Here is a 25,610-nt window from a genome sequence, read left to right as displayed (position 1 = left end):
TTAAATAATATATCTCCACACATGATGCATGATAATAACATACAACATCAGCAGAAATGCAAGCTGGTGAATGCATCCGAAAGTCATAATTTAATGATAGCTTAGTTTATATTTCTTCTCCAGGAAAAGTTCTAGCAGTTAACAGAAATGTAAAGAGAAATCAAGAATGACTAATTAAATGGGACACCAGATGCACGTGGTTGACCCATCTGATGACACTTTTGTTTTGGGTGAGCTAAGACAAAAAAGGAGAGTTTACCACACTTAATATGTTACTCCTGAATGAAGTGCATTTGTGTTTTGGAGTGTTTATTGATTGAACCTGCAATATTTTTGGGTTTTTTTGGACCAGCTGTAAACACAATGCTGACATATTATCAGCCTGAGATGGTGATTTTGTTGGTCAGTTGCCTACGGTGGCCCCTAAGGACAAAACACACACAAGAGTGAAGGCACAAATATTAAGAAAAACACACTCAAAGATCCAGAAATGCAACAAATACCAAAACACATCCCCCTATGTAGCCAGGAGCACTTATGGTGTTGCAATCGCAATTGGTGTTGCAGCATTTTTTTTAAATTTTTTTTTTGCATGTGTTTTTATGTGTTGGTATTTGTATTGTATTGTATTGTTTCCTTGGGGGCCACCGTAGTTGCCTGTTTGCACATCCATGAGATACAGACCAGAATTGAAGGAGGCAGTGAGGTTGACCAGGTGAACCAACTGAATATCCCGCCCCACCCTTTCCAAGCATGTAGGAGAACCTACGGTGGCCGCAAAACTTGTGAAAGGCCTTCTCTAGAGTCAGTGTTGGTTTGTGCAAAACATGGTGGTACAACATTGCAGGCTCTCATTCCAAGGTAACAAAAATATAACAACTCTTATTTTCAGGTGATTATACACCAATTAAAACATACTTATGAATATTTTATTCCATTTCTTCCAAGTCCATTCTGCTAGATGCCACTGCACCTACACCTACACACTGCACCTTTAACATTCATTAGGAGTCATGTTTGTGTCCATCTGATGAAGATAAGCCCATTATCTTTCCTTTTAACTCTGCATTTTTGTCTCCACTAACTTCCAAGGGACATATCTGACTAATGCTCCACTGTTACCAGCTAGTTGCTAATCTTGTCTGTCTGCCAATTCATTCTGGGCTGGTAGCTTGCAGTCGATTTATCAGATTTTTTTTTTTTCTTACTGAAAACAGCTGCCAGCTGCATCTGGAAACAATACTGTCACTTGATCCATTGTTATTATAAAAATATTGATTATGGCTGCTTTGGTGAGTAAGACAACTTTGAAAGGTTTCCTGAAACTTCATGTAATGTCATACTAAAGTACCCTCACATCTAGGAAACATTTCTTATTCACAACTAAATGCATTTTTTTAAGAATTGGAAGCATTATACTTCTATTAAAAATCTTTTGTTATATATCGAAATCTGATGTCAGCTGTCCATGTACGTGTCATCTATTTGCACCATAAATGAAGGAGCAGCATCATCTGTGCGTAAGTGGATGTACTGTAATGCATCAGATGTAATTACAGACATGCAGGGAAGTGCTCATTGTATTTAATAAGACTGATAAGTGATAAGTTTACCGTGCGATTGGGTAACACCTCCATAGAACACAGCCTGTGACGCATTAGAGAATGATCCTGCACTTACTTTGGACATCATAACCTTGCATTTACTGTATATCTGAGATCATTCTTTCTCTAACCTCTGAATCATACTGGTGCCTGCCTTTTGAAGTAGGAACTAACGCATCAGCGTTTTCTACACTCATGCAACACAAACATGTGATTTGGAAAGAGGAGAGAAAAAGTGATAACAGTGGAGATGTGGGGGCACAAATAGCGAGACAAAGGCAATATCTAATACAAATGTGGTGTACATAACTGATGTCAGCCAATCAAAGCACTGAGAATGGGAAGCCACCTTGTTCATAGAGTTGTAAGCAGATTACTTACCACTGGCCACAACATCTTATCCTCCAAATCCCTTCCTAACACTAGTCAGCCTCCAGCAAATACAGATCTCATGTTCCCTGTTGCCACCCAATCCTGGCACTGTGCTTCATCCTGTGTGTCAAGATATAATCAAGACAACATAATACACAATAGAGAGGACAGACTCTGGCAATCAAAAAGAAAGGAGGCTCCAAAAAGCCTCAGGGGAACTTAAAAGATTAAATGAAACCCCTGTCTATTGTGATTCAATTTAAAAGTATACGAAGCAGGAAAATATGGACGTAGTGACCTCTGAATTTAAAGAATTGTCATATACTGTATGCTGATGTCCTATATGTCAACATGTGGCATGCTTTTGTACATACAAGAACATAGAGACACCCAAATTGATAAAGTAGAAAAAATATATTTCAAGTCTTGTTTTTCCCAATTAAAAAAAATACTGTTGATCAGTATTTTTTAACATTAACAATAACACATCTAGAGATCTCCTGTAACACTGTCTGAATGTCAAACTTAAAAACGATGCAAACTAATTACACAGAACAGACAGGGCAGTTCTTAAAGGATCTAAATTCAGTCTGTTACCCAACGTAGTTCAAGGTTTCAACCACCTTGACAGAGGAGAAACTTTGATTACAACTACTTCACATTTACTTCGATAGCTTTAGCTCAGTTTGGGCAGAGAAGGGTGAGAGATTACGTTTGTGCTGGAAGCCAGCCAACTTCAACATTTGAAGATGCCTTTTGATCAGGGCTACATATGTTTTCTTCTTTCACAGCATTAATTAGTGCAGCCGGCCCACAAGACTCATCGCTGCCATCAGAAGCCTCTTTAGTTAAAATTGTCCATTAGCAAACACACATGCTCACACATAGGCACGCATCAACACACTCAAACAGATTTGTTAAGTAAATGAGAGTAGCTTTATAGCAGCCCTCTGTGAGCAGTAAACAGACATTTACATCACTATAAAAAAAAATGGCAGGACGTGGCACAGAGCCAGCAACATGCTGCAAGAAGGCGTCGACTGTTGACTCACACACGCATACATAACCTCACTTCACATCTTCATGCATTGAGCCACAAATCGTGTTTATAGGTATGTACGTTGATCTCAAACATGCAACAACAAACCAGAGTGGATGAAAAAAATGAAATAAAACTGATCAAGTCAGTTTATGTTAACAAAGACTATAACAGTCTTTCTTTCAAACAATCTATCATCGTTCCATTCATCAATAAGTACAGCAGACATGTTCACGTTTTGTCTAATCCAGTTTATTCTTTCTTGGTAAAAGAAAAAGTTGGAGGAAAAACAAAATGTTAAGTAATGGAAACAAAATATAGCATTTTCCAGGTTCATCTTCCCATTTTATACCATCTTACAACCAAAAAAAAATGCAGCTCTACACTAAAGTGTAAGTAAATCTGAAAAGCAAAAAGGTTAAATAAGGTTTTCTTTAAGATACAGAATACTCATTCATTATGCATTTTCTGTTCATGTCTCCCATAGTCCACCAGGAAAACGTTTGGAAAGTAATTATTTGCTGATTTTAACTTTCAAGGCTCCGCTCACCCCAGCCCTCTTCCCCTCATCTACAACAAGAAAAAAGGGAGGAGGGAAGACAGAGAGGGTGAAATAAGGAAGAAAAATAGAGCAATCAATAAGGGGACAGATGAGAAAAGGGGAGTGAAAGGCAGGAGGAGGGTGCATGTGAGCTCATCACGCTATCTGGAAATCAAAACATGGGGTGGTGAAGTGTGGAGGACTATTTAAGTACTGGACAGAGGAATGAAAAACCCAAGAACACAAATTCTTGTTTCACAGCTAGTGCCAAGAATTACCTTTAAAAATCTGGATAACTGAAATGAAGGCCTAAGACATTGTGAAAGACCCGAACCATAAAAACCATCACCATCCCAAACAGGAACCTCTGAGTGACTCCAAGTGTACAGCAATGTTTGATTTTTACCTGCTTGTGCTCGATATGAACAGCTGAGCACATACACAACATAAAAGAGCGAGTGTTTGTGTATTCGCAAAGGTATTGTAATGTGTACAATTCAGACTTACAAATCATAAGCACGTTTTAATATCCGTCTCGTCACATCCAACACACATAATCCACATGTTTCTGAGAGACAATGGAAATGCCTCCTTGTGGTAGGGCTGGCAAAAATAAGGAGATAAAGACTGAGACAAAAAGAGGAAGACAGAGAGAATTTTCAACATATTAAGTTTTGATCAACCACACGCCCACGTTAAAGACAGATCCGTGCTGCAGTCCAAGAACCAGCTCACTGTTCCCACCAGCACAATATGTGTTTGAGTCTGGCTCACACTGCAAATTCTCAACTTGAGCTTACAGTAGTATGCCAGTTTCATCGTCCACAGCGGTGTCCTCGGTAAAGCAGAAACACCTTCAAAACAATGTTTAAACCAAAGGGGCAAAAAAAGTGTCCTGTAGCGGAAAAGAGAAGGATGTAAGTTGGAGGGAGGAAGGGTTAACATTGGGCTTTGATATCCTGAGGTGGATGATTACCAGGTGTCTGTGTTTCTAAAGATTCGGGATTACAGGTGGTGGACGGCCTGGGGGTAACACCGACTTCAACTGACGCTGGCTAGCTGGGTTCGCTTCACTAAGTCCATGCTTGGCGCAGAGTAGAAAGCAGCTCTGTCTGATTTTGAGGTAAAGAGCACAGTCTATAAACATTGCCAAAGCAAAAGTGAACACAAAGGGTAACCATCCCTTCCGCCTCCTCATCATTCTTTTTTTAAAATTTTTTTTTCTTTTTGAGGTAAAGAATATAGTCTTAAACTGGCTTCCTGGAGAAATATTTGTATAAAGCCTAGTATTTCTTCTCCTCATCCATTTATCCATTTTTACTCCACTCACACTGTTGTAGTCAGGGCCTTGCAAAAAAGTGAAGAAAAGAGAATATATTTCCTTTGCTCTTTCTTGTTCTCTTATTCCTGGGTTTGGATTTTCCAAAAGGCGTCTTAGCAGCAGGGATATGATCAAGCCAACAGAAGCAGAAAACAACTTGGATATGGGTAACAGTGGGATTGAAAAAGAGTAAGCATAATTTAAAATAAATGAGAGCAGGTTTGTATCCAAAAAAACCTGCAAAAATCCTGAAAAACAAAATAAGAAAAAAAAAAAGAAAGCAAAGAAAATCAAATCCCTGTTAGTGCTAAGACACCATCTGAACACCGAGATTCTTTTTGTGGGAACGGTTGTTCAGGAGCACTCCTCCCCGATGCGCTGGCAAGAGCGGCCCACTTTGCGGTCGAGCTTGACCATCTTGAGGACGGCCTCCTGCCGACCACGGCCCAGGTGGTCAAACAGGCACTCATGTTGCTCCGGGAGCCGATGGAGCATACAGAAGACGTAACCTAGAGGAGGGGTGGGGATGTGGGTGCAAGAGAGGGGGAGTGGTTAATTTGCTAAGTTCAACAAATGCACAAATATTACTGGAAGACATGTTTTCAAACCATTACAATTTATACAAAAGTAAAAAGGAAAGACATAAGACCGGGGTGTGATTTGCCAGGGGGGGATGGTGGGGATTTCCCTTCCTCTGGTCTAAATATCCCTGCCTCTGCTGAGTTATTTTTATCCCCGGAGGGGACAAAAATGTATCCCCCTCATAGTGAGGGAAAAAAAATCTAAAGGCTGCAACGTGACAACGTTTTATAGTGCAAACAACAATAAAATCAGAAATGGACTTAACAATGAGATGACAACATAGATGATACCGCATCTAGGCTACGTGATGCTACGTAAATGGACCTGCAGAGATGTGGGTAAAACTGGGGCGACACACGGTGGATGACCCCTCCACAAGAAACCATAAAAAGACTGGTCTGACAAGTAGGCATATAATGTAGCCTATTTATTTTTATGATGGCAGCACGCTGTGCTGCTGCATGTTGTGATTATTTTCTATTCAATATTGAAGTTTGCTGCACATAGAGCTGAATTAAACAGTGACTTGCAAGAATGACATTAAGTGTATTGTCACGTCTAAACCGAGTTGCGCTAGCCACAGTACTGAAAGTAGGGTTGGCATGTAAAATTAACTTTTAACCTTTTGTTTTTTTGTATATGATCACATCTCCTATGTGTCTAGATGAGGAAAGGACAATGCGTGAACTTGATATCACGTTGCCTTTGAGTGAAAATTTTGTCCTACTTGATGAATTAAATTTTATAAATGGATTAAAACATCCCTGCGAATGCAGTGATCTACTTCAAATTTTGTAATTGTTTTATTTAAGTTCATAATTATCTTATAAATGTTACTGTAACAGCTGCAAGAAATAGCCTAATAGGCTTCATAGTTTCTACAAGCCTACGGTGGTTCTGATTTATTTTCATGAATAAATACGTTTCAAAAACACCCCCCCCCCCCCCCCTCTGATTTTTACACAAATTGCACAACGGATAAGACTAAAAAAAAAAAATGCTTATTTCCTTGTGACAAAGGAAGATGAGTATTATATGTGGTGTAGTTAGAGATAGTTACAGATAGTGTGTGTTGTAATACCTTAAATACCTACCTACACTACCTTTTGTTTTGTTTTTTGTTTTGTTTTTTTACCAGAGAAAGCATTCTAGTTGATAGCTTCCTCTTTTGACTCCATTCAACAAAGCAAGACAACCAATATTTCTCATTGACTCTCGGTCTCTACTGTAGCACTCTCAACAAAAGGCCCTGCCACTGTAGGAGGCTCGTTAAGCTCAGAGAAGCTCGTTAGCTCTCATCGTCTTAAATTCTTTCATTAATACACATAATAACACTGCTGGCATTCAATGAGCAGTGATTAAAAGCCCAGTTTGACAGCTGGTTGCTATGCAATTAAAACCTATGCGATTGCAGTGCACACCAATGAAGTGGAAGAGAAAAAGTTGTGCAACATTGGAGCCTTTCAAAGGGACCAGCTGTTAGATATTTCCCCAGACCATGGGGCAACAGTGGAAATCAAACTACTTCCATTCGCTTAGTGTAATACAAGTACAAAAGACGTGTACTTATAGGGTATAGAGCCATTCAATATTTGCTATGTGCTGTACAGTAACACTCTACATCAGTGGTTTCCAGGTTGCTGGATTAATCAAAGGGGTCACGAGATGATAGGACAGAATAGGATAAAGAAAAAAATTGTGATTTTTCTTTGTCAAGCTTTCTTCTAATTTTTGTTTTATTTCTTGTGGATTACTGTGTTTTACTTCCTCAAGCTTCTAAAAGCTATTCAAATAAAACAAAAGTCCTCTTTCTAGAGCTGCAAGGTTAGTCGATTAATCGATTAGTTGTTCGACAGAAGATTAGTCAGCAACTATTTTGATAATTGAATAATCGTTTAATAATAGTCATTATTTAAGCAAAAATGAAAAAATAAGCTAGTTTCAGCTTATTGTGATGATGATGATTAATTGCTTTTCTTTGTCCAACATGATGATGAACTTAGCATCTTTGGGTTTTGGACTGTTGGTCTGACAAAACTAGACATTTGAAGATGTAACCTTGGACTGTGGGGAACTTAAACGGATATTTTTCATTGGTAGACAATGCAACATGTGACAAGGAATCCCAGGTAGACTTTGCTTTATTTTAAGGGGTCACAGGCCAAAAAGGTTGGGAGCCACTGCTCTACATGATTCCCTAAAGAAGAAGATTCATGTGTAAGCGAGTTTAGCTGCCTAAAAATCATCTGTGTAGATGAAGATAGATTTCCATTCATCCATTGGTCTTCAAACTTGATTGGACCTACAGATAAGTAATATATTAAGATATATTTCTTATAAGATATATCTTTTACCACACCATTTCCAAAAGTTATTGATAATATAAAGATATTTTGTTATTCTCCCATGAGCAACCCTAAATCAAACATTTCCACCAGCACATTGCTGACATTTTAATTATATATATCTAATTTTGGATTGGGTTAAATTTTATAACGTCAATGTACTCAGAGGAAATAAAGGAATTTGAGAACGCTTTTGGGAAAAATAATTAAATCAGTATGTGTACTGGAAGTTTCAAACTTTCAAAAGGTTTTATGACATTAAATGCAACCTGTCTTAAATATTTATTCCACTTAAAAGGTACACACAGAAATGCTTTATATATAACCAGTTACTGTAGTAAGGACATTAATTAATAGGCTAAATAGGCTAATAGGCTAAAATAATTAATAATTATTTTAGTTGTTTTCACCATCACTGCCACTGCACAACATGCAGCACTCTGGCAAGGTGGATGCATATGGATTGGAGCCATTATGTGATTATAATGTACTCTATGAGTGAATACATTATGTCAAATTAGCTCAACCTACAGTACAGCCAGATCAGTAGGCCAACAGCTGAGAGAGGTTCAGCTCAGATCGTCCAAATCCACTGGTTCCCCACTCTGATTTAGAACAAAACACAAAATACAGCCATACAGGCAATTTTATTACAGGTTACTGGTTATGGAAAAGGTATAGGAGTGTTTCTCAAATCAAAGATTTTACTTTGCTTGCAAAGTAAAAGACAAAATATAATAATAATAATAATAATAATATATAAAATATTAAAAGGCACTGTGTACCAGCAGCACTCTACTGAGTGTGACAACATTGGATCAGATACTCAGCTGGAGCTATCTTTTCTTCCCCATTTACAATCTGAAAAGCATTCATGTTTCCAACTCATTATCAGACCTTCTTGGCTTATACTGTGAAACATTCTGCAGAACCATTAGCAAAGTAATCTACAATTACTGCAATAGTCAGAAATCACTATAATTGCACCCATTCCCCTTCCATCTGTAAAAAGTATGTTTTCATAGTAAGCATTGGCCTATTAAGGATGGATGCCCCATGCATTAAGTAGCACATGGTGGAGGAAAAAAAAGTCAATTTCCACTTTAGAAATTACTGCGTGGGTTTAAGCGGATGGTCTTTAAGCAGTGAAGAGCTGTGACTTTTTAAGTACTTTAATATGTATGCAAACAAGTTGATTAGCAAGCCAAGTATTGGTTTAAACTGCATTAGTGTTCGTGGTAATTGGCTCATGTTTTATGTGCAACGTGAAACATTAAGGCTTTCTGTATTGGTCCCCTAAGGCTAGCAAAGCAGTTTGGTCATCGACATTTCCGTCAACACACAAACACACGTGCAGGTAGTAGATGTGCTCCACTGCACTGGATGTAAAATTAACAAAGCTTAAACAAGTTAACTAATATATATTCATGTATTTATGAGGCCAGTATTAGCTATTGCAAAAGCCATTTATTACCTTTGTGTTTCACTGTTAAACTGAATCCAAAAAGAGAAAAACTATAAAATGTTAAATTTGGTGTCTGGTGACATGAATATTTTGTTAAAGGTTTAAATTTTTCAATCTTTAACTCTGGGCATTAGTACTGGAGGGTAGATGAAAGACACATGATTGTGGTCTTTAATAGTAAGTGCCGCTGCTGCATGTGTATCCTCTTTTGTGTGTGTGTGTATGGTCCATGTATCTATGTATGTCTGTTCAGGGGTTATAGTGTATATGTTTATGTGAACACAGTTGTATCTTCGTACCACAGCGACAGGAACCCAGCTCTTGCTGAACCAGCTCCAGTTTGGTTTGGCAGCGATGGCAACGTTTGCGACTCCGCTGTTTGGAGCCACTGCGAGACGAGGATGATGATGCGGACAAAGATGATGATGACGACTCCTCACCCTCTGGCAGCTCGCCCACTCTCGCTCGCTTGTCGGGAGAAGCGTCACTTTCTGACTCCGAGGCTGGAGACACACACACACACAAACAGAAAGGGAAAAAATGATTTCACCTCTGAGTTTAACATTTTGTGGTTTTTCACAAAAAAGTAAGAAAGTGAATAGTAAAACCTTTAATAGCTCAACAGTGTGTACTAGACATCTTTATCTCATTTCTATTGGGCTCGAACCTGTCTTTACTACGCAATTACACATCTACATCCCATGTTTATACTATACTGTTCAACAAAAGGTATTTCTTTACTAAAAATCAGGTGATTAATGGCAATTTAAAATGTTCCTTTTCAGCAGACTGACCACTCTCACCTGAAGCAGACAATATAAGGTTGTAAGATCCAAAATGTGCATTACACGTCTCGCATATTCAAGACTACTAATTATAAATAAGACCTGTAATGATGATATCAAGCAAAATAATACTTTTATATTATTTAATGATCATCATGTAGCAGAAATTGAAACAGTCAAATCAGTTATACAGAATTACAGCAGGCAAATAGACCTTCTGCTGCGGACAGATATAAAAACAAGTGAAGGTTAATCGACCTGCTAGAAATGCATTTAAATAATTAATCTACCAATATTCTTGCAGCCAAAACTTCCCCACTTCTTATTACTTTCCTACCCACAAAATAATCCTAAAGGAATTCATCTACCGTGTGTCCAGGACTGCAGCAAAAAAAAACACCTCTTTGTGTTAATAAAAGGCATTTTAGAGATGAATGGTTCCCCTACGTTAGATTACATTCAAGCCAACACCTGAGACAGGAAGAGCATGCACCTGTAGAGAGTTTCACTGGTCAGCTGGAATTTCAACTCAGCTTTTCTCATCAATCCTGCAGACTTTTTCCTGGCCCAGCCGAATGCAGATCAGCGCTCAATAAATCTCTGAGAACTAGGCCAAGCTGAGCAGCCAGATCCCCTTTGCTTGCCCCATCGATCCCTATACGTCTGTGAGTATGTGTGTTAGCTGTACATGTGCAAGTGCATGTTGAGGGAAAAAAAAAGACTGCTTCCTCATCACCTGCCTTTTGTTATCCTCATAAATCTCTGCTGCCAATTTAAACTGAAATACCAAATTTAAATGTGAGTCAACAACTCTCAAATTAGATTTTCTATAAAAAAAAAGACATCTGAAGCCAAGACATTTGCACTGCAAATTAATTTAGGCGTGTAACGGCTTGCTCAAAAGACCTAGTGTAGGTAGGCTTTACACTGAAATACAGAGGGACACATTTAGAGAAATTGTTTTCTCAGCCACACCTCAGTGTTTAAATGATGCTGTGTGTGTGTGTGTGTGTGTTTGTGTGTTATGGCATGGTGCTTACTTGATCCCACAGCATCAGACAAGGAATCAACATGTTCACTCACCATTTCTGAGCCTTGCCTACTCTGCTGTTGTCTTAAGTCATGTGTGAGTGTGCAGGTGTGTGACTGCAGCCAGCTGTGTGTCACATACAGTACATCAGTTAGATATCACCTAACAGTGAAAACACAACGAAGGGACAGTTACACTAGAAGAGGTTTAGTGGTATTTTAGATGTCGACCTCATTTAACTCATTTTCAATTAATTCTGACAGTAATGCTTCTGTTTACAGCAGCTGTTTCGATACTTTAAAGTACCACTCCACTCAGAAATGTGTTTTTCTTGTTCCTTCAATTTTTCAGCTCAGTCGTTCTTCACTGTGCAGAACGATGTATGCGCAGAGTTTGACACTTAAAGGCTGTTTTCACATTCATCTGCTGAAGGGGGAAAGTGTCTTTGTGGTCACAGAAAATTAAAGTTAAAGGGGCCGTCCCACAAGCAGGATTTGGCACATCACAGCTATTTTGGAAGCCGATCCTGGTGCAATATGCAACTTAAACAAATCAATGTGGAAACATGAAGCCATCTAAAACACAAACACGGAGAATGAACACATCTTGTGTCTAGCAGTCTATTTTTTTTTTTTACAAAGATATTTACATATTCAGAGATTCTGAATTTTTAATCAGGGAGAAGGAGGAGATGTAATATTAAGAATTTCTAAGTAGGTAACTAAATTTTGGTGGAAAAACTTTACCAGACATGAATAATTATTCAAAGCAGAATATATTTATATGTCTTAAAATATGTCTGGAGGGGATCTTTAAGGAATTTTTTTAAACTATAAAGCTCCCAGCAAACATAGGGAGAGATAGTTCAGAAGCTCATCATATCTCTATCACACATACAGACACAAGTAGAGCATCCTTCTGAGACACACATGTATGCATAGCCAGCATTCACTCTAGTAACCACTTGATTGGCTTTACATTTGCACCCTCTTGCAGACATGCTCTAGTTTGTCACCAATATCCTTCCATCTGCTGTTTCCCCTACAAGAACAATTAACCTGGCCAATTTGGATCAATCCTACATGGTTGGTGCTGCTGGGCCCAGTGGACATGACAAGCACACAGTGCAAAAACCAACAATGAACACTGTTGTGGTTCAGCTGAGGCATACCTGAGTCAAAAGAGCGTTTTGTGGGAGTGGAGAGTGAACTGAAGACTGTGTCTGTGCTGGATACTTCTGAAAAAGAGAAGGGAGAGAGAGACAGTGAAGATGAGAAGGAAAATAGAAGAAAACACAGGAGGACAGAATGAGAAAACAGGATGAGAACACTGCAGTTCAAGTTATATTCTCCCTGATAGACCTCAAGACTTGAAGATTTTATTTCAATAATAAAAATCACACAGGTGTACAACAGCAACCAAATAAAATGTCTCTTGGCTATGATGAAAATAAAAATAGAGCAATAAATAATTCAACAATAAATATAGAGCAGACAACTGTAAACTGTGTAAAAAGTCCAAAAATTCATTCACCCACTCTAACATAATCAAGCACATACACACTTTGAAAATATAGAGGAAAATATGGAAGCCAAAGAACTGTGTAAAAAATGGTAAACTGCAACTGACTGACAGATTGGGTCACGCATAAGGTAACTTGTCTTGCATAGTTTATAATGGTAAACAGAGTTTATAATGGTAACAGCCTGAAGACAGAAGCTGTTGCGAAATCTTCTGGTGGTTGCTCAGATACTCCGGTAACGTTTTCCACACTATAGCTGGATGAAAAGACCATGACTTGGGTGTGTGTAATCCTTTATTATGCTATGTGCTTTTTTTTTTCTTTTCACAGCGAATATAATAGATGTCTGTAAAGGGCAGATGGCAGCGTGTTCGCATGCCGACTGAAGCCAGCCAAGAGACGTCTTACTGTGGGTGGAAAATAAAATATATACATCATCCACCTGATGTTTTAAAACTTGCTTGAAGGTGTTTAATGTTAGAAATGCAATTGTACTAATTTCACTTTCTAAATATTTACAGTGCAACCCTGTTTATTATAACTCATATGTCATGCCCCCTTGACCTTTCCTGAGGTATTCAGGTGGTTTTATTTATTCACTGTTAGTAATATTACTGTATGGTAATGCATATTAAATCCAGCTGGGAGTGCTGTGTTCAGACTATCAGGCAAAGGACTGGTCACAAGCCCAAACAAACACATTTCATGTAACAACAAAACATGTAACAAGTTATATTTTAGCATCAGTCATAAAGAACAGTTGAGTTGATACATATTCAGTTGATACTTTTTTTTGCCAGTTTGTGAGTAAATTACAAGCTGGTTCCATGATATGCTTTGTATAAAAGAAAAAAAAATCTGCACTAATCATGTGATTGTGTAAATTACTAAAATAACTCCTGCTGTAACAGAGGCACCAGGGTAGTGTGGAAATTTTTTCACATGTTCCGCACATCCATTTGGTAGCCACTTTATTGTGTCCTGCATCGGCCTCCACAAATAACCTTGTCACTGTATAGCGATGACGGATGCCCTGGCAATTGCAGGTGTCCTCTTAAGACCTTCACTTCTGAATAGATACCCTTTCCTATCATTCCCTCTATCTGTGCCATGAGGACAAATATAGCCAGGACAGGGGCACTGCAGCTGCTGCCTCAGTTGGCAGAAACTAGTGGCAGTCCTTTACAGAAAGATGCCCTAGACTAAAAACTACAATACTCTGGTTTTGATCAGCACATTTAAGGCTTGTACATTCTAAATTTGCAGACATACAGTACATTACTTCAATAGTTAGGACAAGCATTACAAACCAGACAGCCCATATTACCATCACCTTTAAGTTCAATACTTCAAACATCTTCCCCTTTTAGAGTGGGAGTGCTCCACACTCCATGAGTTCAAAGAAAAAGGGAGCAAAAATGTATCTTTCAATGAACTATGAACCTAAGAAGGAGCCAGTCATTCACTGATGTGAAATAATTAAGAGGGCCTCACCATTTGAGCTGAAAAGAAAACCCAATATAATTAATTTCTCAGCAATTTACAGCTGTCTTACCATCTTGAGCAGGTAGAGATGTCACTCCTGTCTCTCCTGGCAAAGGCTCTTCTGATGTGTTAGACATCGACATGAGGGACTGACTGATGCTGCTGTTTGATTCATTACAGAAGATGTCTGCTTGGCTGTTGCTGGAGCTTGAGGAGGCTTTTGGGGCACAATCATTGTCTGGCTGTTTCTTCTGTATGTCTTTGAAAAAAAAAGTCAAATGGTGAAACATTTTGGGCATCTGTGCGTACGTGTTTGACTGCACTTACAGGATCAAGCGGTTGTTAACTCGGTGTGGCATAGAGGGAACTCAGGTGCTCAAATTAACTGGATTTTACCTTAAGTGACTGTGGCACACTGACACCATTCTGCTCAAAACTTATGGAAATGGACATAATTTTCTATTCAAATTTCTGTCCCTGGTTTTGTCGGAGAATGAACTATAGCCTAAATGAGAAGGGACCAAATATTCTGATGAGACTTACTGTTACTGACTTACTGGCTACATGTACTGAATCACCCTAAAACTTGAGAAATTTAGAGAAAGCTGTGTCCCATACCTCCAAAACTTCTTCCCCCAAGTCTTGAACCCACAAGTTTTCCCATAGTCAGATCCAAAAGGGGATTAAGTGAGAGGATTTGCATATAAATAGTGGAGATTGCCCATGTCCCCTGGTTGACAGTTTCTTTAGAGTACTGAATTAAGAAAGAAAATCTCTCACCTTATTGGTGAAAAGAGGCAGCAAAAATAGTAACTGCCTCATGGTTGCAAATACCAACAGAAATGTAAACTTCCAGTTGGACATAGCTATAGGATACAAATTATTTCCCAGATAATTTTAAAAATATAGTTTGAAATTTAGTATAATTTCTTAAAATTATAACAATTTGTACAGTAACAGAGTTAGGGGTGACGGTAACACTTTACTCACTTTACCCCTCTTTTCTTTCTCAGACTTCTTTTTCCACCCTCAGTCACTTCAAGGCCTGTCCAGGACAGCTACAGCAGCGGAGGCAGTCTCTCACCCCCCGACTCACAAAGGTCAATGTTAGACACAAGATCAGCAAACCAAACAAGCACACAGCAGAACAAGAACTTACCTGCAAAACATTTTGAGCACAGATTCATAGTTTTGCTCGACCTGGGAAAAGAGCAGAGAGGAAAGAAAACATATTAATAAAATAAGTTATGTGCTTGTATGAGGGTTCCCAAAAAAAGGTGGAGAAGGATGCAAAAGTTTAATGAGCCGTTTGCTGGTGGACATCTACATGGCAAGAGTAACAACACATCTCCATGACCTCCAAGTCTCAGACTTCGACTTAATTTCTCATTTGGGATTCTGATATGAAGAAAAAGTTCAAAATGCAGAGTGTGATCCAGACTACAGTTTTAAATTATTCAGTTAAATCAAAAGCTGCCATGCTATAAGACTTTTAAGGTCTGTATAGCAAAGACTGTATCAACTGAGATGTGATTTTTTATTTTGATCCCTTGCTTGATCTCTGTAAATCTTGCAGAACAAACAGAAATTCAAAATTTTTAAATGGAAAGAAAAATGACTAGCCTTATTTATACACAGGATTTATCAAAAATAAAACTGATCTTTTTTTTTTAATTTTGAACCTGTATCATGCAATTATTTTGTTCACATTCATTCAAATGACTGCATAATTTTAAAGGGTCAGTCACTCACACACGCTGACTGTGTGCTAATTGCAAACCTACAGAGAGCTGTAATGTAATGGACTAGTGGCTGAGGAGGAAAGTCAAGCATCTCTCCCAGATATTGTTCTCATGAGTTTGTCGACCAACAAGAGGTAAAAGCAGGTAAGACTGAACTAATATTCATCATATTTCATGCAGCTTTAAGACTAACTAGATGCAGCTCATCTGTTGTTTCCTGTCTGTCTGTAGCATGAGGTGACCATGGTACCATCAGTCACTGTCAATATATAATAGTCAAGGTCAATGGTCAATTGTCAAGGTCAATGTTGTCAACTCCAGCTAACAAACACTGTTCCAGGTGGAAGTAACCAGCTCATTACTGCAATCAAACAGTTGTTTTTCCAATCAAAAATGTGAAGACCCCTAGCCTGTATGTTGGCAACATACCGTCCCTGTCCAAATCAGGGATAAAGATCTTTGATCCAAAAAGCTGTTGTTATGGGGTTAATCAGTGAAGCCTTGCTGATTTCAGTGGCACACCTCTTTCACAACAGATGGCTTTGGCTTTCCTCTCAGAGGGCTCCTCTCATTTCCTCTCTAGCCCTCGTCCTTACTGTCTGCGCACTGAGCGTGACGGTCGCCGCTATCAGTCATATTCTATTTATTTTGGGCGTTCAGTGTACACCTTTGTCCCCATTTCTAAATGTAGGGTCAGCTGCAGTCAAGCTGAGGGCTGTCTGTCAGTCCGCTGGTGCATTGTCTTGAGTATAAAAGAAAAAGGAGGAAGCAGGAAGTAAGGATAGAAGACAAACCTCATCATGAGACACGGGCAGGGAGGAAGCCAATACAGAGTAAACAACAACAATTCATTTCCCGTTGCCAACCTTACAAATCAGAGGTAATCAAATCACAGAGTAATTAAGGAAACTAAAAGGGGTGAGAAAAAACATGCAGGAAAGAAATGACTGCATGCTTGTTAAGCTGAGTGAAGTTTGAGCAGAGTGCACACAATCAGTCAATTTCATAGTTGGCCCACTGCTGCTACTAATGAGAATATCTGATTGGAAGAGACAGGAAGATGGGCTCTGTCACCTTGGTGATTCAGTTTGAGTGACACAAAGGAGTGAAGGCTTGAACGGTTGATACACATTTTGAGGAAAATATAAATGCTACTGACATGAGCAGTAAAATGGAAAAATAACTTCAGACAGTTTGTCAACAACCCATGTGGCAGAATCAGCTTTTAACTGTATTGCTTTGTAAGTGGCATTTAGCGGCATAAATATGCAAGATTCTTTCCTACCTGGAAAGAAAAATGTCTGGGAAGAACACTGATCTGAATAGTTTTAAAACAACTAGCTTATTAAGATTTCACAAAGGCAACACAGTGCAGTGAACAAACTTTGAGGCTAGGTGATGGGGTTTTTGGTGGATCTTTCTGGCACAGAAAGTTTACTCTTAAAGTATTTTCAAGTATTCAGTGTTCAATTTTTGTTTCTCATGTGTCCAACAAAGTTCACTTAAAACAAGAAACACAGCATGAGGAGTGTGCACACATCTGCACATCAAAGGTCTGGTCCCTTAGTTGACACACGTTATCATAGGGTCGGCAAATATAACAATACTGTGACAGCGTTTGTCAGCTTATAGAGAATTTGCTATATCATTTCTACTGGGGTAACTATCCTTTTAATGTCTCTGGACGATGATATACATGAGTGGGCGGGACCAATTTAAGGCAATCTAGATTTACACCTTCATTTGTCAGACTTCTTAAATCCCTCAGCCAACAGCAATGATTTCCATCTGCTTTTTATCCCTTTCTCAACTTATATTTCTGAAAATTTGTATACATCTATGCAAAGTTTATGATACAAGGCTATCATATGTACCGGAATTCAATGGTTCAATGGTTAACCACAGAGAATATTTTTGACCGGTTATGCATGCCGGTCTATAGGTTAATTTGCATACTAAGGTTGAGTACTGAACTTGTTACTTCACATTATTCACCTTAGCTCAATCAGTGCCAAATTTTGGTAACTTGCAGGACTGAGAGTGAGCGCAGTAAATGTGTGTTTTTAAAACACACATTTACCGACCAGAATGTCTCACGCAGAGGCTCTGACACTGACAGGAGCACCAGCCCGCAGATACAAAGAGACAATCAGTACAGCGGCTAGCAGCTAGTTAGGATGGCTAGCATTGTTAGCATAGCCATGCCTACTGCCAGACAGCTCTCACAAACGAAAGCTACATCACAACTTTTCTTAAAAATTAACCAGTTAGTTAGCAGTTAATAGGTGTCGGTCTAGGGAAAGAACAATGTGCGCATGAGATACAACATGACTATTGTCAACTATTGTCAACAACTTAATGAAGCTGGACAAGGACTCATCTAAAATTCTATTTTATTGAAGCATGCTCTGTGCAAGATTATCATTAAGAGGCCCAGAGACACCAATCTGATGCCGTATTGAGAAAACATGAACAAAAGGAGGGAATAAAACTGTCCCTTTCCCTTCTTTCTTTACCTCCCCTGTTGAAGATCACTTTCAGAAAATCAAATTTGCTACTCTCAGGGGGACATAACAAAAGGACAAAAAAAAAATTAATTTGACATCTTTTACTACATGCCAGACGCAATTATGGATAATGAGCCACAGAGCACCAATCACAACCATACATGGTCCAACTGAATGTGTCTCTTCAAACACATTTGAGCAGAAAGACACATGTGGGAGACAAACAGGAAGAAAGAGATACATGAGAAGTGAGTGCAAAGAAACCTGAAGATACTTGTGTTTCAAATGTTGACTCATATTCGGGCCAATATTGTGACTGACAGCAGTTATGATTAATTAGGTTTAAAAAAAAATAGTGATTTAAAAGTCAGCTCTCACATCACAATGTCCAAACATCATCTTCAATGTCAGTCACATGTCGTCTCTGACAATTTAATCACATTACTCAACCCTACTGCATATGAATGCTAAGTAAGAATAGCGTAAAAAGTAGTTCCAATACAAAATTCAGCAGCAATAATTTGTCACACTGAGGACAGATAGACTGATACTACAGTGTTAACAGTAGTGAAAGAAAAATGAGTAATCAGTGTGACATAGAGCTGCCACGGTCACTGAGGTGACGCAATCACGTCACACCCACCGCACAATCAAGCTGATCACACCGCTTTACCACTGACTGAGCAGCTCAAGTGATGAGATATTAGTTATTGTCTGAGGCTTGACATAAAGAATGACATGACGAATGACATGCTAAGACATTTAGAGACATAAGACATAAAGATAGACATTGAAACTATAGAGGCTACAAAGAATAGACTACTACAGGAATAAATGCATTAGAAAAGTTTAGCGTATTGGTCTAAATATAAGAAAGGGTTTTTTTTCCTGGAAAAACCTCTAAAAAAGTGGTGTCCATTCCTTTTGAATGGATAAAGTGCTGGTGTAAAACCGACTCCTACTTTGACTGTTGTATTATGGGTTATTTGTAGCCTTAATGTTGCTAGGCTAGCGACTGTCCTAAAGTCTGTGTATAGTAATTGTGTCAGAGTCAGTCAGCACTAAAAGTGTTTGGTTAGTTCAGTTTAACATGCAGGAGTTTCTGAAGGCTGGTGTAACGTGTTTTTCTGCCATGGAGGAAATAAATTCATGACGAGTGAAGACAAGTCCAAAGTGTCTTCCGATGTCTCTACTGCAGAAACGGAATATGTCAAACTGCCAAATACCACGGTCACAGATGATAAGGAGCTCAAAAAGACAGTCAGTCTTATAAAGGCGAACTGCCAGAGGAAATAATTTTTGACTGCTTCCAAAAGCCTGTAAGGAGAGTGTGTGAGTGTGTAACTATACTATGATGCAAGTTATATTCAAAAAGTACTTTTCCAAAAACAGCTGTTGGAAAAGGGGGGATCGTGTTATCATCGGGGTCGCCTTATATTCTGGCCAATACAGTGCTTAGGAACCATTTATTTTCTGACATCTGAGGTTTAAATTATTTTTATATATGGCGGTTACTGAGATGGTTTGAATGGCTTTGCTAATTTGGGCGGTAACAAAAAAACCCAATACCGTGGCAGCTCCACTGTGACATCCTGTCTAAAATGTACCAAGGAATTGTGGACCTGCTCAAAGAAAAATTGGCACAAATCTCTATTCAATGCAGAGAATAATGTACCTATATGAGCAAATATGGATGTCTTAGTGCTTTGTTTTGATACTGTAACATTTTATGGCTTCACCTGACATAAAGATACCATGATATTTGGTGCCGATTGCACACGTCTGGAACCTCGCTGAACTCTGATCATCAGTCCATCATGACAAAAGCATTTTTTGAATTTTAAATGGTTGTAGAAAATACCATCTCTGCTAGGGATGGGTTCTGATTAGGGCTGAACAATATGCAATAAAGTCATATTGCGATTGCAATGAGCAACGTAAGTAATTTTAGTGTAAATGGTCATTTCTGCATTTCATTTTCACTGAAAAAAACTATACAAATGACGACAATGTGATCTTTTGCTGGGGTCTGTACCAAACAAGCATGGTCCCTTAAGTCTGGAGGATATGATTTTTAAGTCAGGGCATCTCTGTAGCACCACAATGCTTCATTAATAATGGTATGTTGTGACACATTTTACCTTTATCAAAACATTGCAGCTCCTGCGATTTGGATAATGCACTTTGCTTTATTGCAATTTTGATACTATTTCGATTAATTGTTCAGCCCTAGTTCTGATAGCTGGTTCCATTTTAGATCCAGATCTCTGTCTGCAAAATACTTCGGTCAGTTTCGACACTAGCGAGTCTCTTATCAAACCTTTTATCTTTCCCCACTCTTTTTCATTTGCAAGGAGCAATAGAAAACATAGCATGCTTCTTATTTTTAGCCGACCATCTCTGCCTAAAATGACAGACATCACCAGCAGCACATTAGATCAGCTGTAGCTAATTAACATTAATTCCTCAACAGCTAAACTGAAGTTTGTCTGTTCTCTGGTTAATGTGCTCTCTGCAGCTGGTGTCTGTATTCAGCTGAAGATCGTTTGAGTGAAAAGACACATCACTCTATAACACCACTGTACGACACCAAGAGGACTGTGTGTTTCTGTAGTTTCACAGAGTGACAACTTTTTTCTAAAGAAATGATCAGCTGACCACATCACGTCAATTTAAGAATCATCCAGTTAAACTTTTATATCATGTCAACATTTTAATCTGATCCGTTTCATAGTTCTGAATCAGGATCTTCAGTAATTAGAGTAAGTAGCTCCTGAATCACAGTGGCCTTCAGCTGTTTAAACTAAACTAGTCATATATGTAAATAACATTTCATATATTACGCTGCTCATCTTATTTTCCGGTTGCAGAGAAAGGGTTATGAACATTAATTAGGCTGCCACAAAAACCGAAGACTTTCTGCCTTCACAGCCAACAAGAAGTGATTAGATATCTTTGAGTTGTAGCCTTATTATTTTAGCTTTTACTTATCTGCAAATGTTGAGAGGTAAACTTGTTAAGAATTCTTGATAAGATTCAATAAAGGATTTGATAAAATCAAATTTGTTGTGATCTGGTGACAGATTGCACTTTTCTAATGCTTATCCAACCGTTCAGTGGGTGGCTTGTCACCACAGAGCATATCACTTTTTAAATATGTGAACAGTGAAGGTGTTACTTTGAAGTATTAAAACAGCTCTCACAGCTTATATGAATAATAATGGTAAAAACAAATATTTCAATTTGGGTTCCAAGTTTCATTCACTCTTTTACGACTATGCTGATGAGCGTTCACCTTAACTTTGGCCTCCAATATCATTCATAAATTTCAACAAATCAGCCATGCTGTGCCCCTAACGTTTACAACATAGTACAGTAAGGCCCATCTAAAGAGGGATGATAACATTTGATTTGGCCCACCAAATTCAAATAGTAAACTAAATCTAAGTTAATCTCAAACTAAATGCACTATGATTTATATCCATTTACTTTTTAACTTTTGACTGCTACTGTAGATCTCTACATTTCCTTCTTTATTTTCGTTTTTTTTTAATATATATTGAGCTTTAAGTGTTCATTTAGATGACAACTAAATGCACACATGTCAACACGAGGGCAGTGATACATCTGTTATGAATATCTTTTTGACTCCACTGCGTGTCACTGCATGTTCTTCCTGTTTTGACAGATGCATGTACAGCCCACGTGACATTTTGAATAATTATCACTAGAAACATACTGTACAGGACCATATATAGTCACTTAAAGCAGACGTTAAGCAAAAGTTAAGTCCCAATAACACATTAAAATGTACTTGTTGCACAATCCTATCAGTAGATTTTGAGTTTACTTCCAAATCATTCATTTTTCCTCCTTCCAAGGAAAAAACTGTCCTGTACAGTTTAAGCTAAATTCTGTACTAACAATGCAGTGTCAATGTGTTCCAACAGTTAAGCTGTCATTTGGTGCAACTAATAAAGCCAATATCTTACCATGTAACCCTACTGTCAGCAAACTATAACTGATAAAGTCTTCAGTGCCTCGAAGTTCAGTTAATGGTTGAACATTATTTCAGTGTGATATCGCTGAACAACTGCTTCATTCACCCACTGTGCCTAAAAATTATATATACATTTATTTAGTCTAAAATACAAAATGTGCAATACATTTCACTTACTACTGTATATCTGAACAGGCTTTATTTCATCACTCCTTGCACTCTTCACCTCTTTGCACTATTTATATCCTGTTTACAGTCCACAGAAACGGTTTCACGTGCATATAGTCATTCCTTGAGTATATATCTGAAGACTCTTGTGTTGTTATTCTGTGTCAGTACACTGAGAGCCACTAAACCGGAGTCAAAGTCCTTGCATCTGTAAACATACTTGGCCAATAAACATGATTCTGATTCATAATACCTGCATTCTTGAACCAGCCATTTTTGATTGTGGTTTCACACCTGTCACATTACCTCGTCGGCTTTATCCCACACCCCTTTACCTGTTCCCTGCCTCTACAAGCAGGTTACCGAGGCCAGCTGGTGTTAGCTCGCAGCTAAATGCTACAAAACAATGGGGAGGGGGTAATAACAAGGAGAGCAGCTCATCCCTGCTTGAGCTGCTAACGCTAGTGGCTACCGACTCGGCTAGCTGTTGGCAGAGAAAGAAAGCATCTACAGGAGAGACGTTTGACATTTGTTTTTGGTCTTACCCCCAGAAACCGCAGGGGCAGCGCGGGGGTATCACGTTAACGTTGCTCGGAGGCTTGCTGCCCTCGCTCCCCGTGTCCCCCATGTCGGCTCTCCCGTGTGAGGCTCTCCGCGTAGCAGGTGAATCCGGGGACGGAGTGAGGGCCTCGTATTTGCGTTTAGATTTTTCCTGCCTTTGACAAGTAGAGCTTCAATGCCCCGGCCGGATAATCCTGTAAAGTTTCACCGGACGAGGAACGATTTGCCGACACGAGCGGCCACTAAAGTGCGGAGAATTAAAACAGTTTAAGTCGACTTTGAGACATTGGAGCTGTCACAGCCACAGACGGACAGAGTCACCGGGGGGATCCTGGGCCGATCAGCTGGAGTGAGGAACAAACCACTGACAGACAGGAGGGGGGTGTAGAGCGACCTGGGCAGCCAGAAGTTATACTGATGTCTTTGTGCTGAATAAAAGGTGATAGAAAATTACACTTGTGATCATTTCAAACAGTGTTTTTAGTAAAACGTCATTTAAACTCAATACGTGATTGAGTATAAATATTAGATTTTGAGGACTTCATGAGTTTGAGTTAACATGGTATGATCCATGCTATCCTACAACTGCTGGAGGAAGCCACAACACTGACAACATGCAGGCATATTTTAAGTAACAAAGTGGACACTAAGAAGACAAAATTATGAAAACATGTTTTTTTTTAATATATTTGAAACATATTTAATCAGTTTTATCACCTTACTATATGTAGAAACTATGCAATAACTCTAAACTGTTCTTTCTGAAGTAACAGGTGTGCAATAGGCTGATTATCCAGAAATGTACAACATTGTGACCTGACCTGCATACCTAATAGATATTTGTCAGGTTGGGCATTGTAACAAAAAGCACAACTAAGTCAATTTGTCAAAATATGTGTAGTGAGAAAAAACCAAACGATTGTCATGTTCTACAGTATCTGACAGAATGACACGCTTAAATGAAGGCCTATTCTTGCAAGTAATTTATTAAATGCAGTTTTCCCCTTAGATTGATTGGCAGCACTAGCTGAACCACTGCTCAACCATTTTTTGTGCTTTTTGTTGAATAAACCATCCAGCACCAATATAAATAGGTCAGAATTACCAACACAGTTTATGACAACATAAATCTAAAACTAATGATCCAATTATATTCAGCCTCTGTACTGTTATATTGATGCTAACAGCCCACTAACATGCAAAACATTACATGTTAATAGTCAGCAGGTAACATCCAATAGGCCTTTCTCACTAGACAATAATGGCTGCATTCATTTGAGGTGCATGTGGTAGTTCCAGGGCCCTTGTATTGTGCATCCTAGCACACTGACATGACTTACCACAACACCTACATGACCTGTGAAAAAGCACAGGTGTTTTTTGTTATCTTTTTCTGTTATGGCAAGTCAAAGTACCTGCTGTTAGTTGTTATCATGCTTGTTAACATACTAACTGTCGGTATGTTAATCTTCATGCTGATGTCAGCACATTAGCATGAGCCTTACAGCTAGAGACATTGTTTTTGCTCCTAACTGGTCAATGTGGGATCCCTTCCAGATGGAAGCACGTGCGACATTGGTCATTTTTTTGGGATGGGGAGACGGAATCAGTTTATTGCTGAAAAAGTGTGCACCCCTTACACTCAGTTAGGCTTCCCACACCCACCTCCCAGGTATTTAGTACAATTTACTCCACGTCTAATGTGAAAACGTGAAATGGGTCTATATTTTTTCAAACATTGAATCCACTCATAAGACAAGACCTTTGTTTAGTGTATGTTTATGGATGGCTTCCATATTGATGATGTCCTAGGATGCTATTTGTTTCCTTTGATACACTTATTAAATGTCATTTTTTTCACAGAGTAGTTTACATACATTGTCTCATTAATAGTGTATCTTGTTGATTTTGAAAGGTGGGCATAAACAGAATGAGTAAGACAACCAAAACTATAGTCAACAGGTTTACACCGCTCTAAAGTTAATTCAAGACTATAGTTTAACATGTGAGCTCAATCTGGAGCACACATTTAGTCCACAAAACCAGTCTGCAATTGTCTACGACTGAAGACATCCAGGATTTAGTATTTTGCTGACATCACAGATGTGCTTCACATATACCTGGTGCTGTCTACAACAACAGAAATAAGATCACTGAATTCTCTTTATCATCTCAAAATGACTTTCAGAAAAATGCAGGACTTCACTTCACTGTCAGGAGGTTTGGTTTCCCCTCAGCAAAACCTGCCAAGAAGGAGCTTCTGTCTGCAGGGAAGGACAAGTGGGCCCTTGGTGGAATGAAGATAGATGGCTGATAGTTCATTAGCTAGTTAGGCACAGGGAGGGGGATACCACAGAGGATTGAAGAATCTTCTCAGGGTTGCTAAAGCGCCTTTCACACATGCAGTCTATCTCTGAAATGTTCAGGAACATTTCCTGCATGGGGTCATGTGTGAATGGGAGCAGGGATCAATATTCCGGGAAATCTGTACCACCAATTTCCCCTCTCAAGACTTAGTAATATTTCATGGAAAGTGCTGGT

General features: G+C 38.8%; 1 protein-coding gene across 1 annotated transcript; it reads right to left on the bottom strand.

Moving 5' to 3' along the window:
• Positions 1 to 3,245: 3,245 nt before the first annotated feature.
• Positions 3,246 to 23,457, bottom strand: LOC122975978 (AN1-type zinc finger protein 3-like). The gene is made up of 6 exons (XM_044344243.1): positions 23,054 to 23,457; positions 15,251 to 15,291; positions 14,162 to 14,350; positions 12,256 to 12,321; positions 9,569 to 9,772; positions 3,246 to 5,386 (listed from the first exon to the last, which is right to left on the bottom strand). The coding sequence occupies exons 1-6, from the start codon at positions 23,134 to 23,136 to the stop codon at positions 5,232 to 5,234; spliced, it is 738 nt and encodes a 245-aa protein (XP_044200178.1). The 5' UTR covers positions 23,137 to 23,457; the 3' UTR covers positions 3,246 to 5,231.
• Positions 23,458 to 25,610: the final 2,153 nt, after the last annotated feature.

This window comes from Thunnus albacares, chromosome 1 (genome assembly GCF_914725855.1).
Source record: "Thunnus albacares chromosome 1, fThuAlb1.1, whole genome shotgun sequence".
NCBI classification, from domain to species: Eukaryota; Metazoa; Chordata; class Actinopteri; order Scombriformes; family Scombridae; genus Thunnus; species Thunnus albacares.
Note: the sequence above shows the minus strand (reverse complement) of the source record. Positions and strands in the feature narration are given on the sequence as shown.

Coding starts and splice junctions, on each gene's coding strand:
- LOC122975978 (XM_044344243.1), bottom strand. CDS start 23,136: ATGGGGGACACGGGGAGCGAGGGCAGCAAGCCTCCGAGCAACGTTAAC. Junction 9,773..12,255: donor AAAACGCTCTTTTGACTCAG/GTATGCCTCAGC, acceptor GTGTGTCTCCAG/CCTCGGAGTCAGAAAGTGAC. Junction 5,387..9,568: donor GCTGGGTTCCTGTCGCTGTG/GTACGAAGATAC, acceptor CCCCTCCTCTAG/GTTACGTCTTCTGTATGCTC.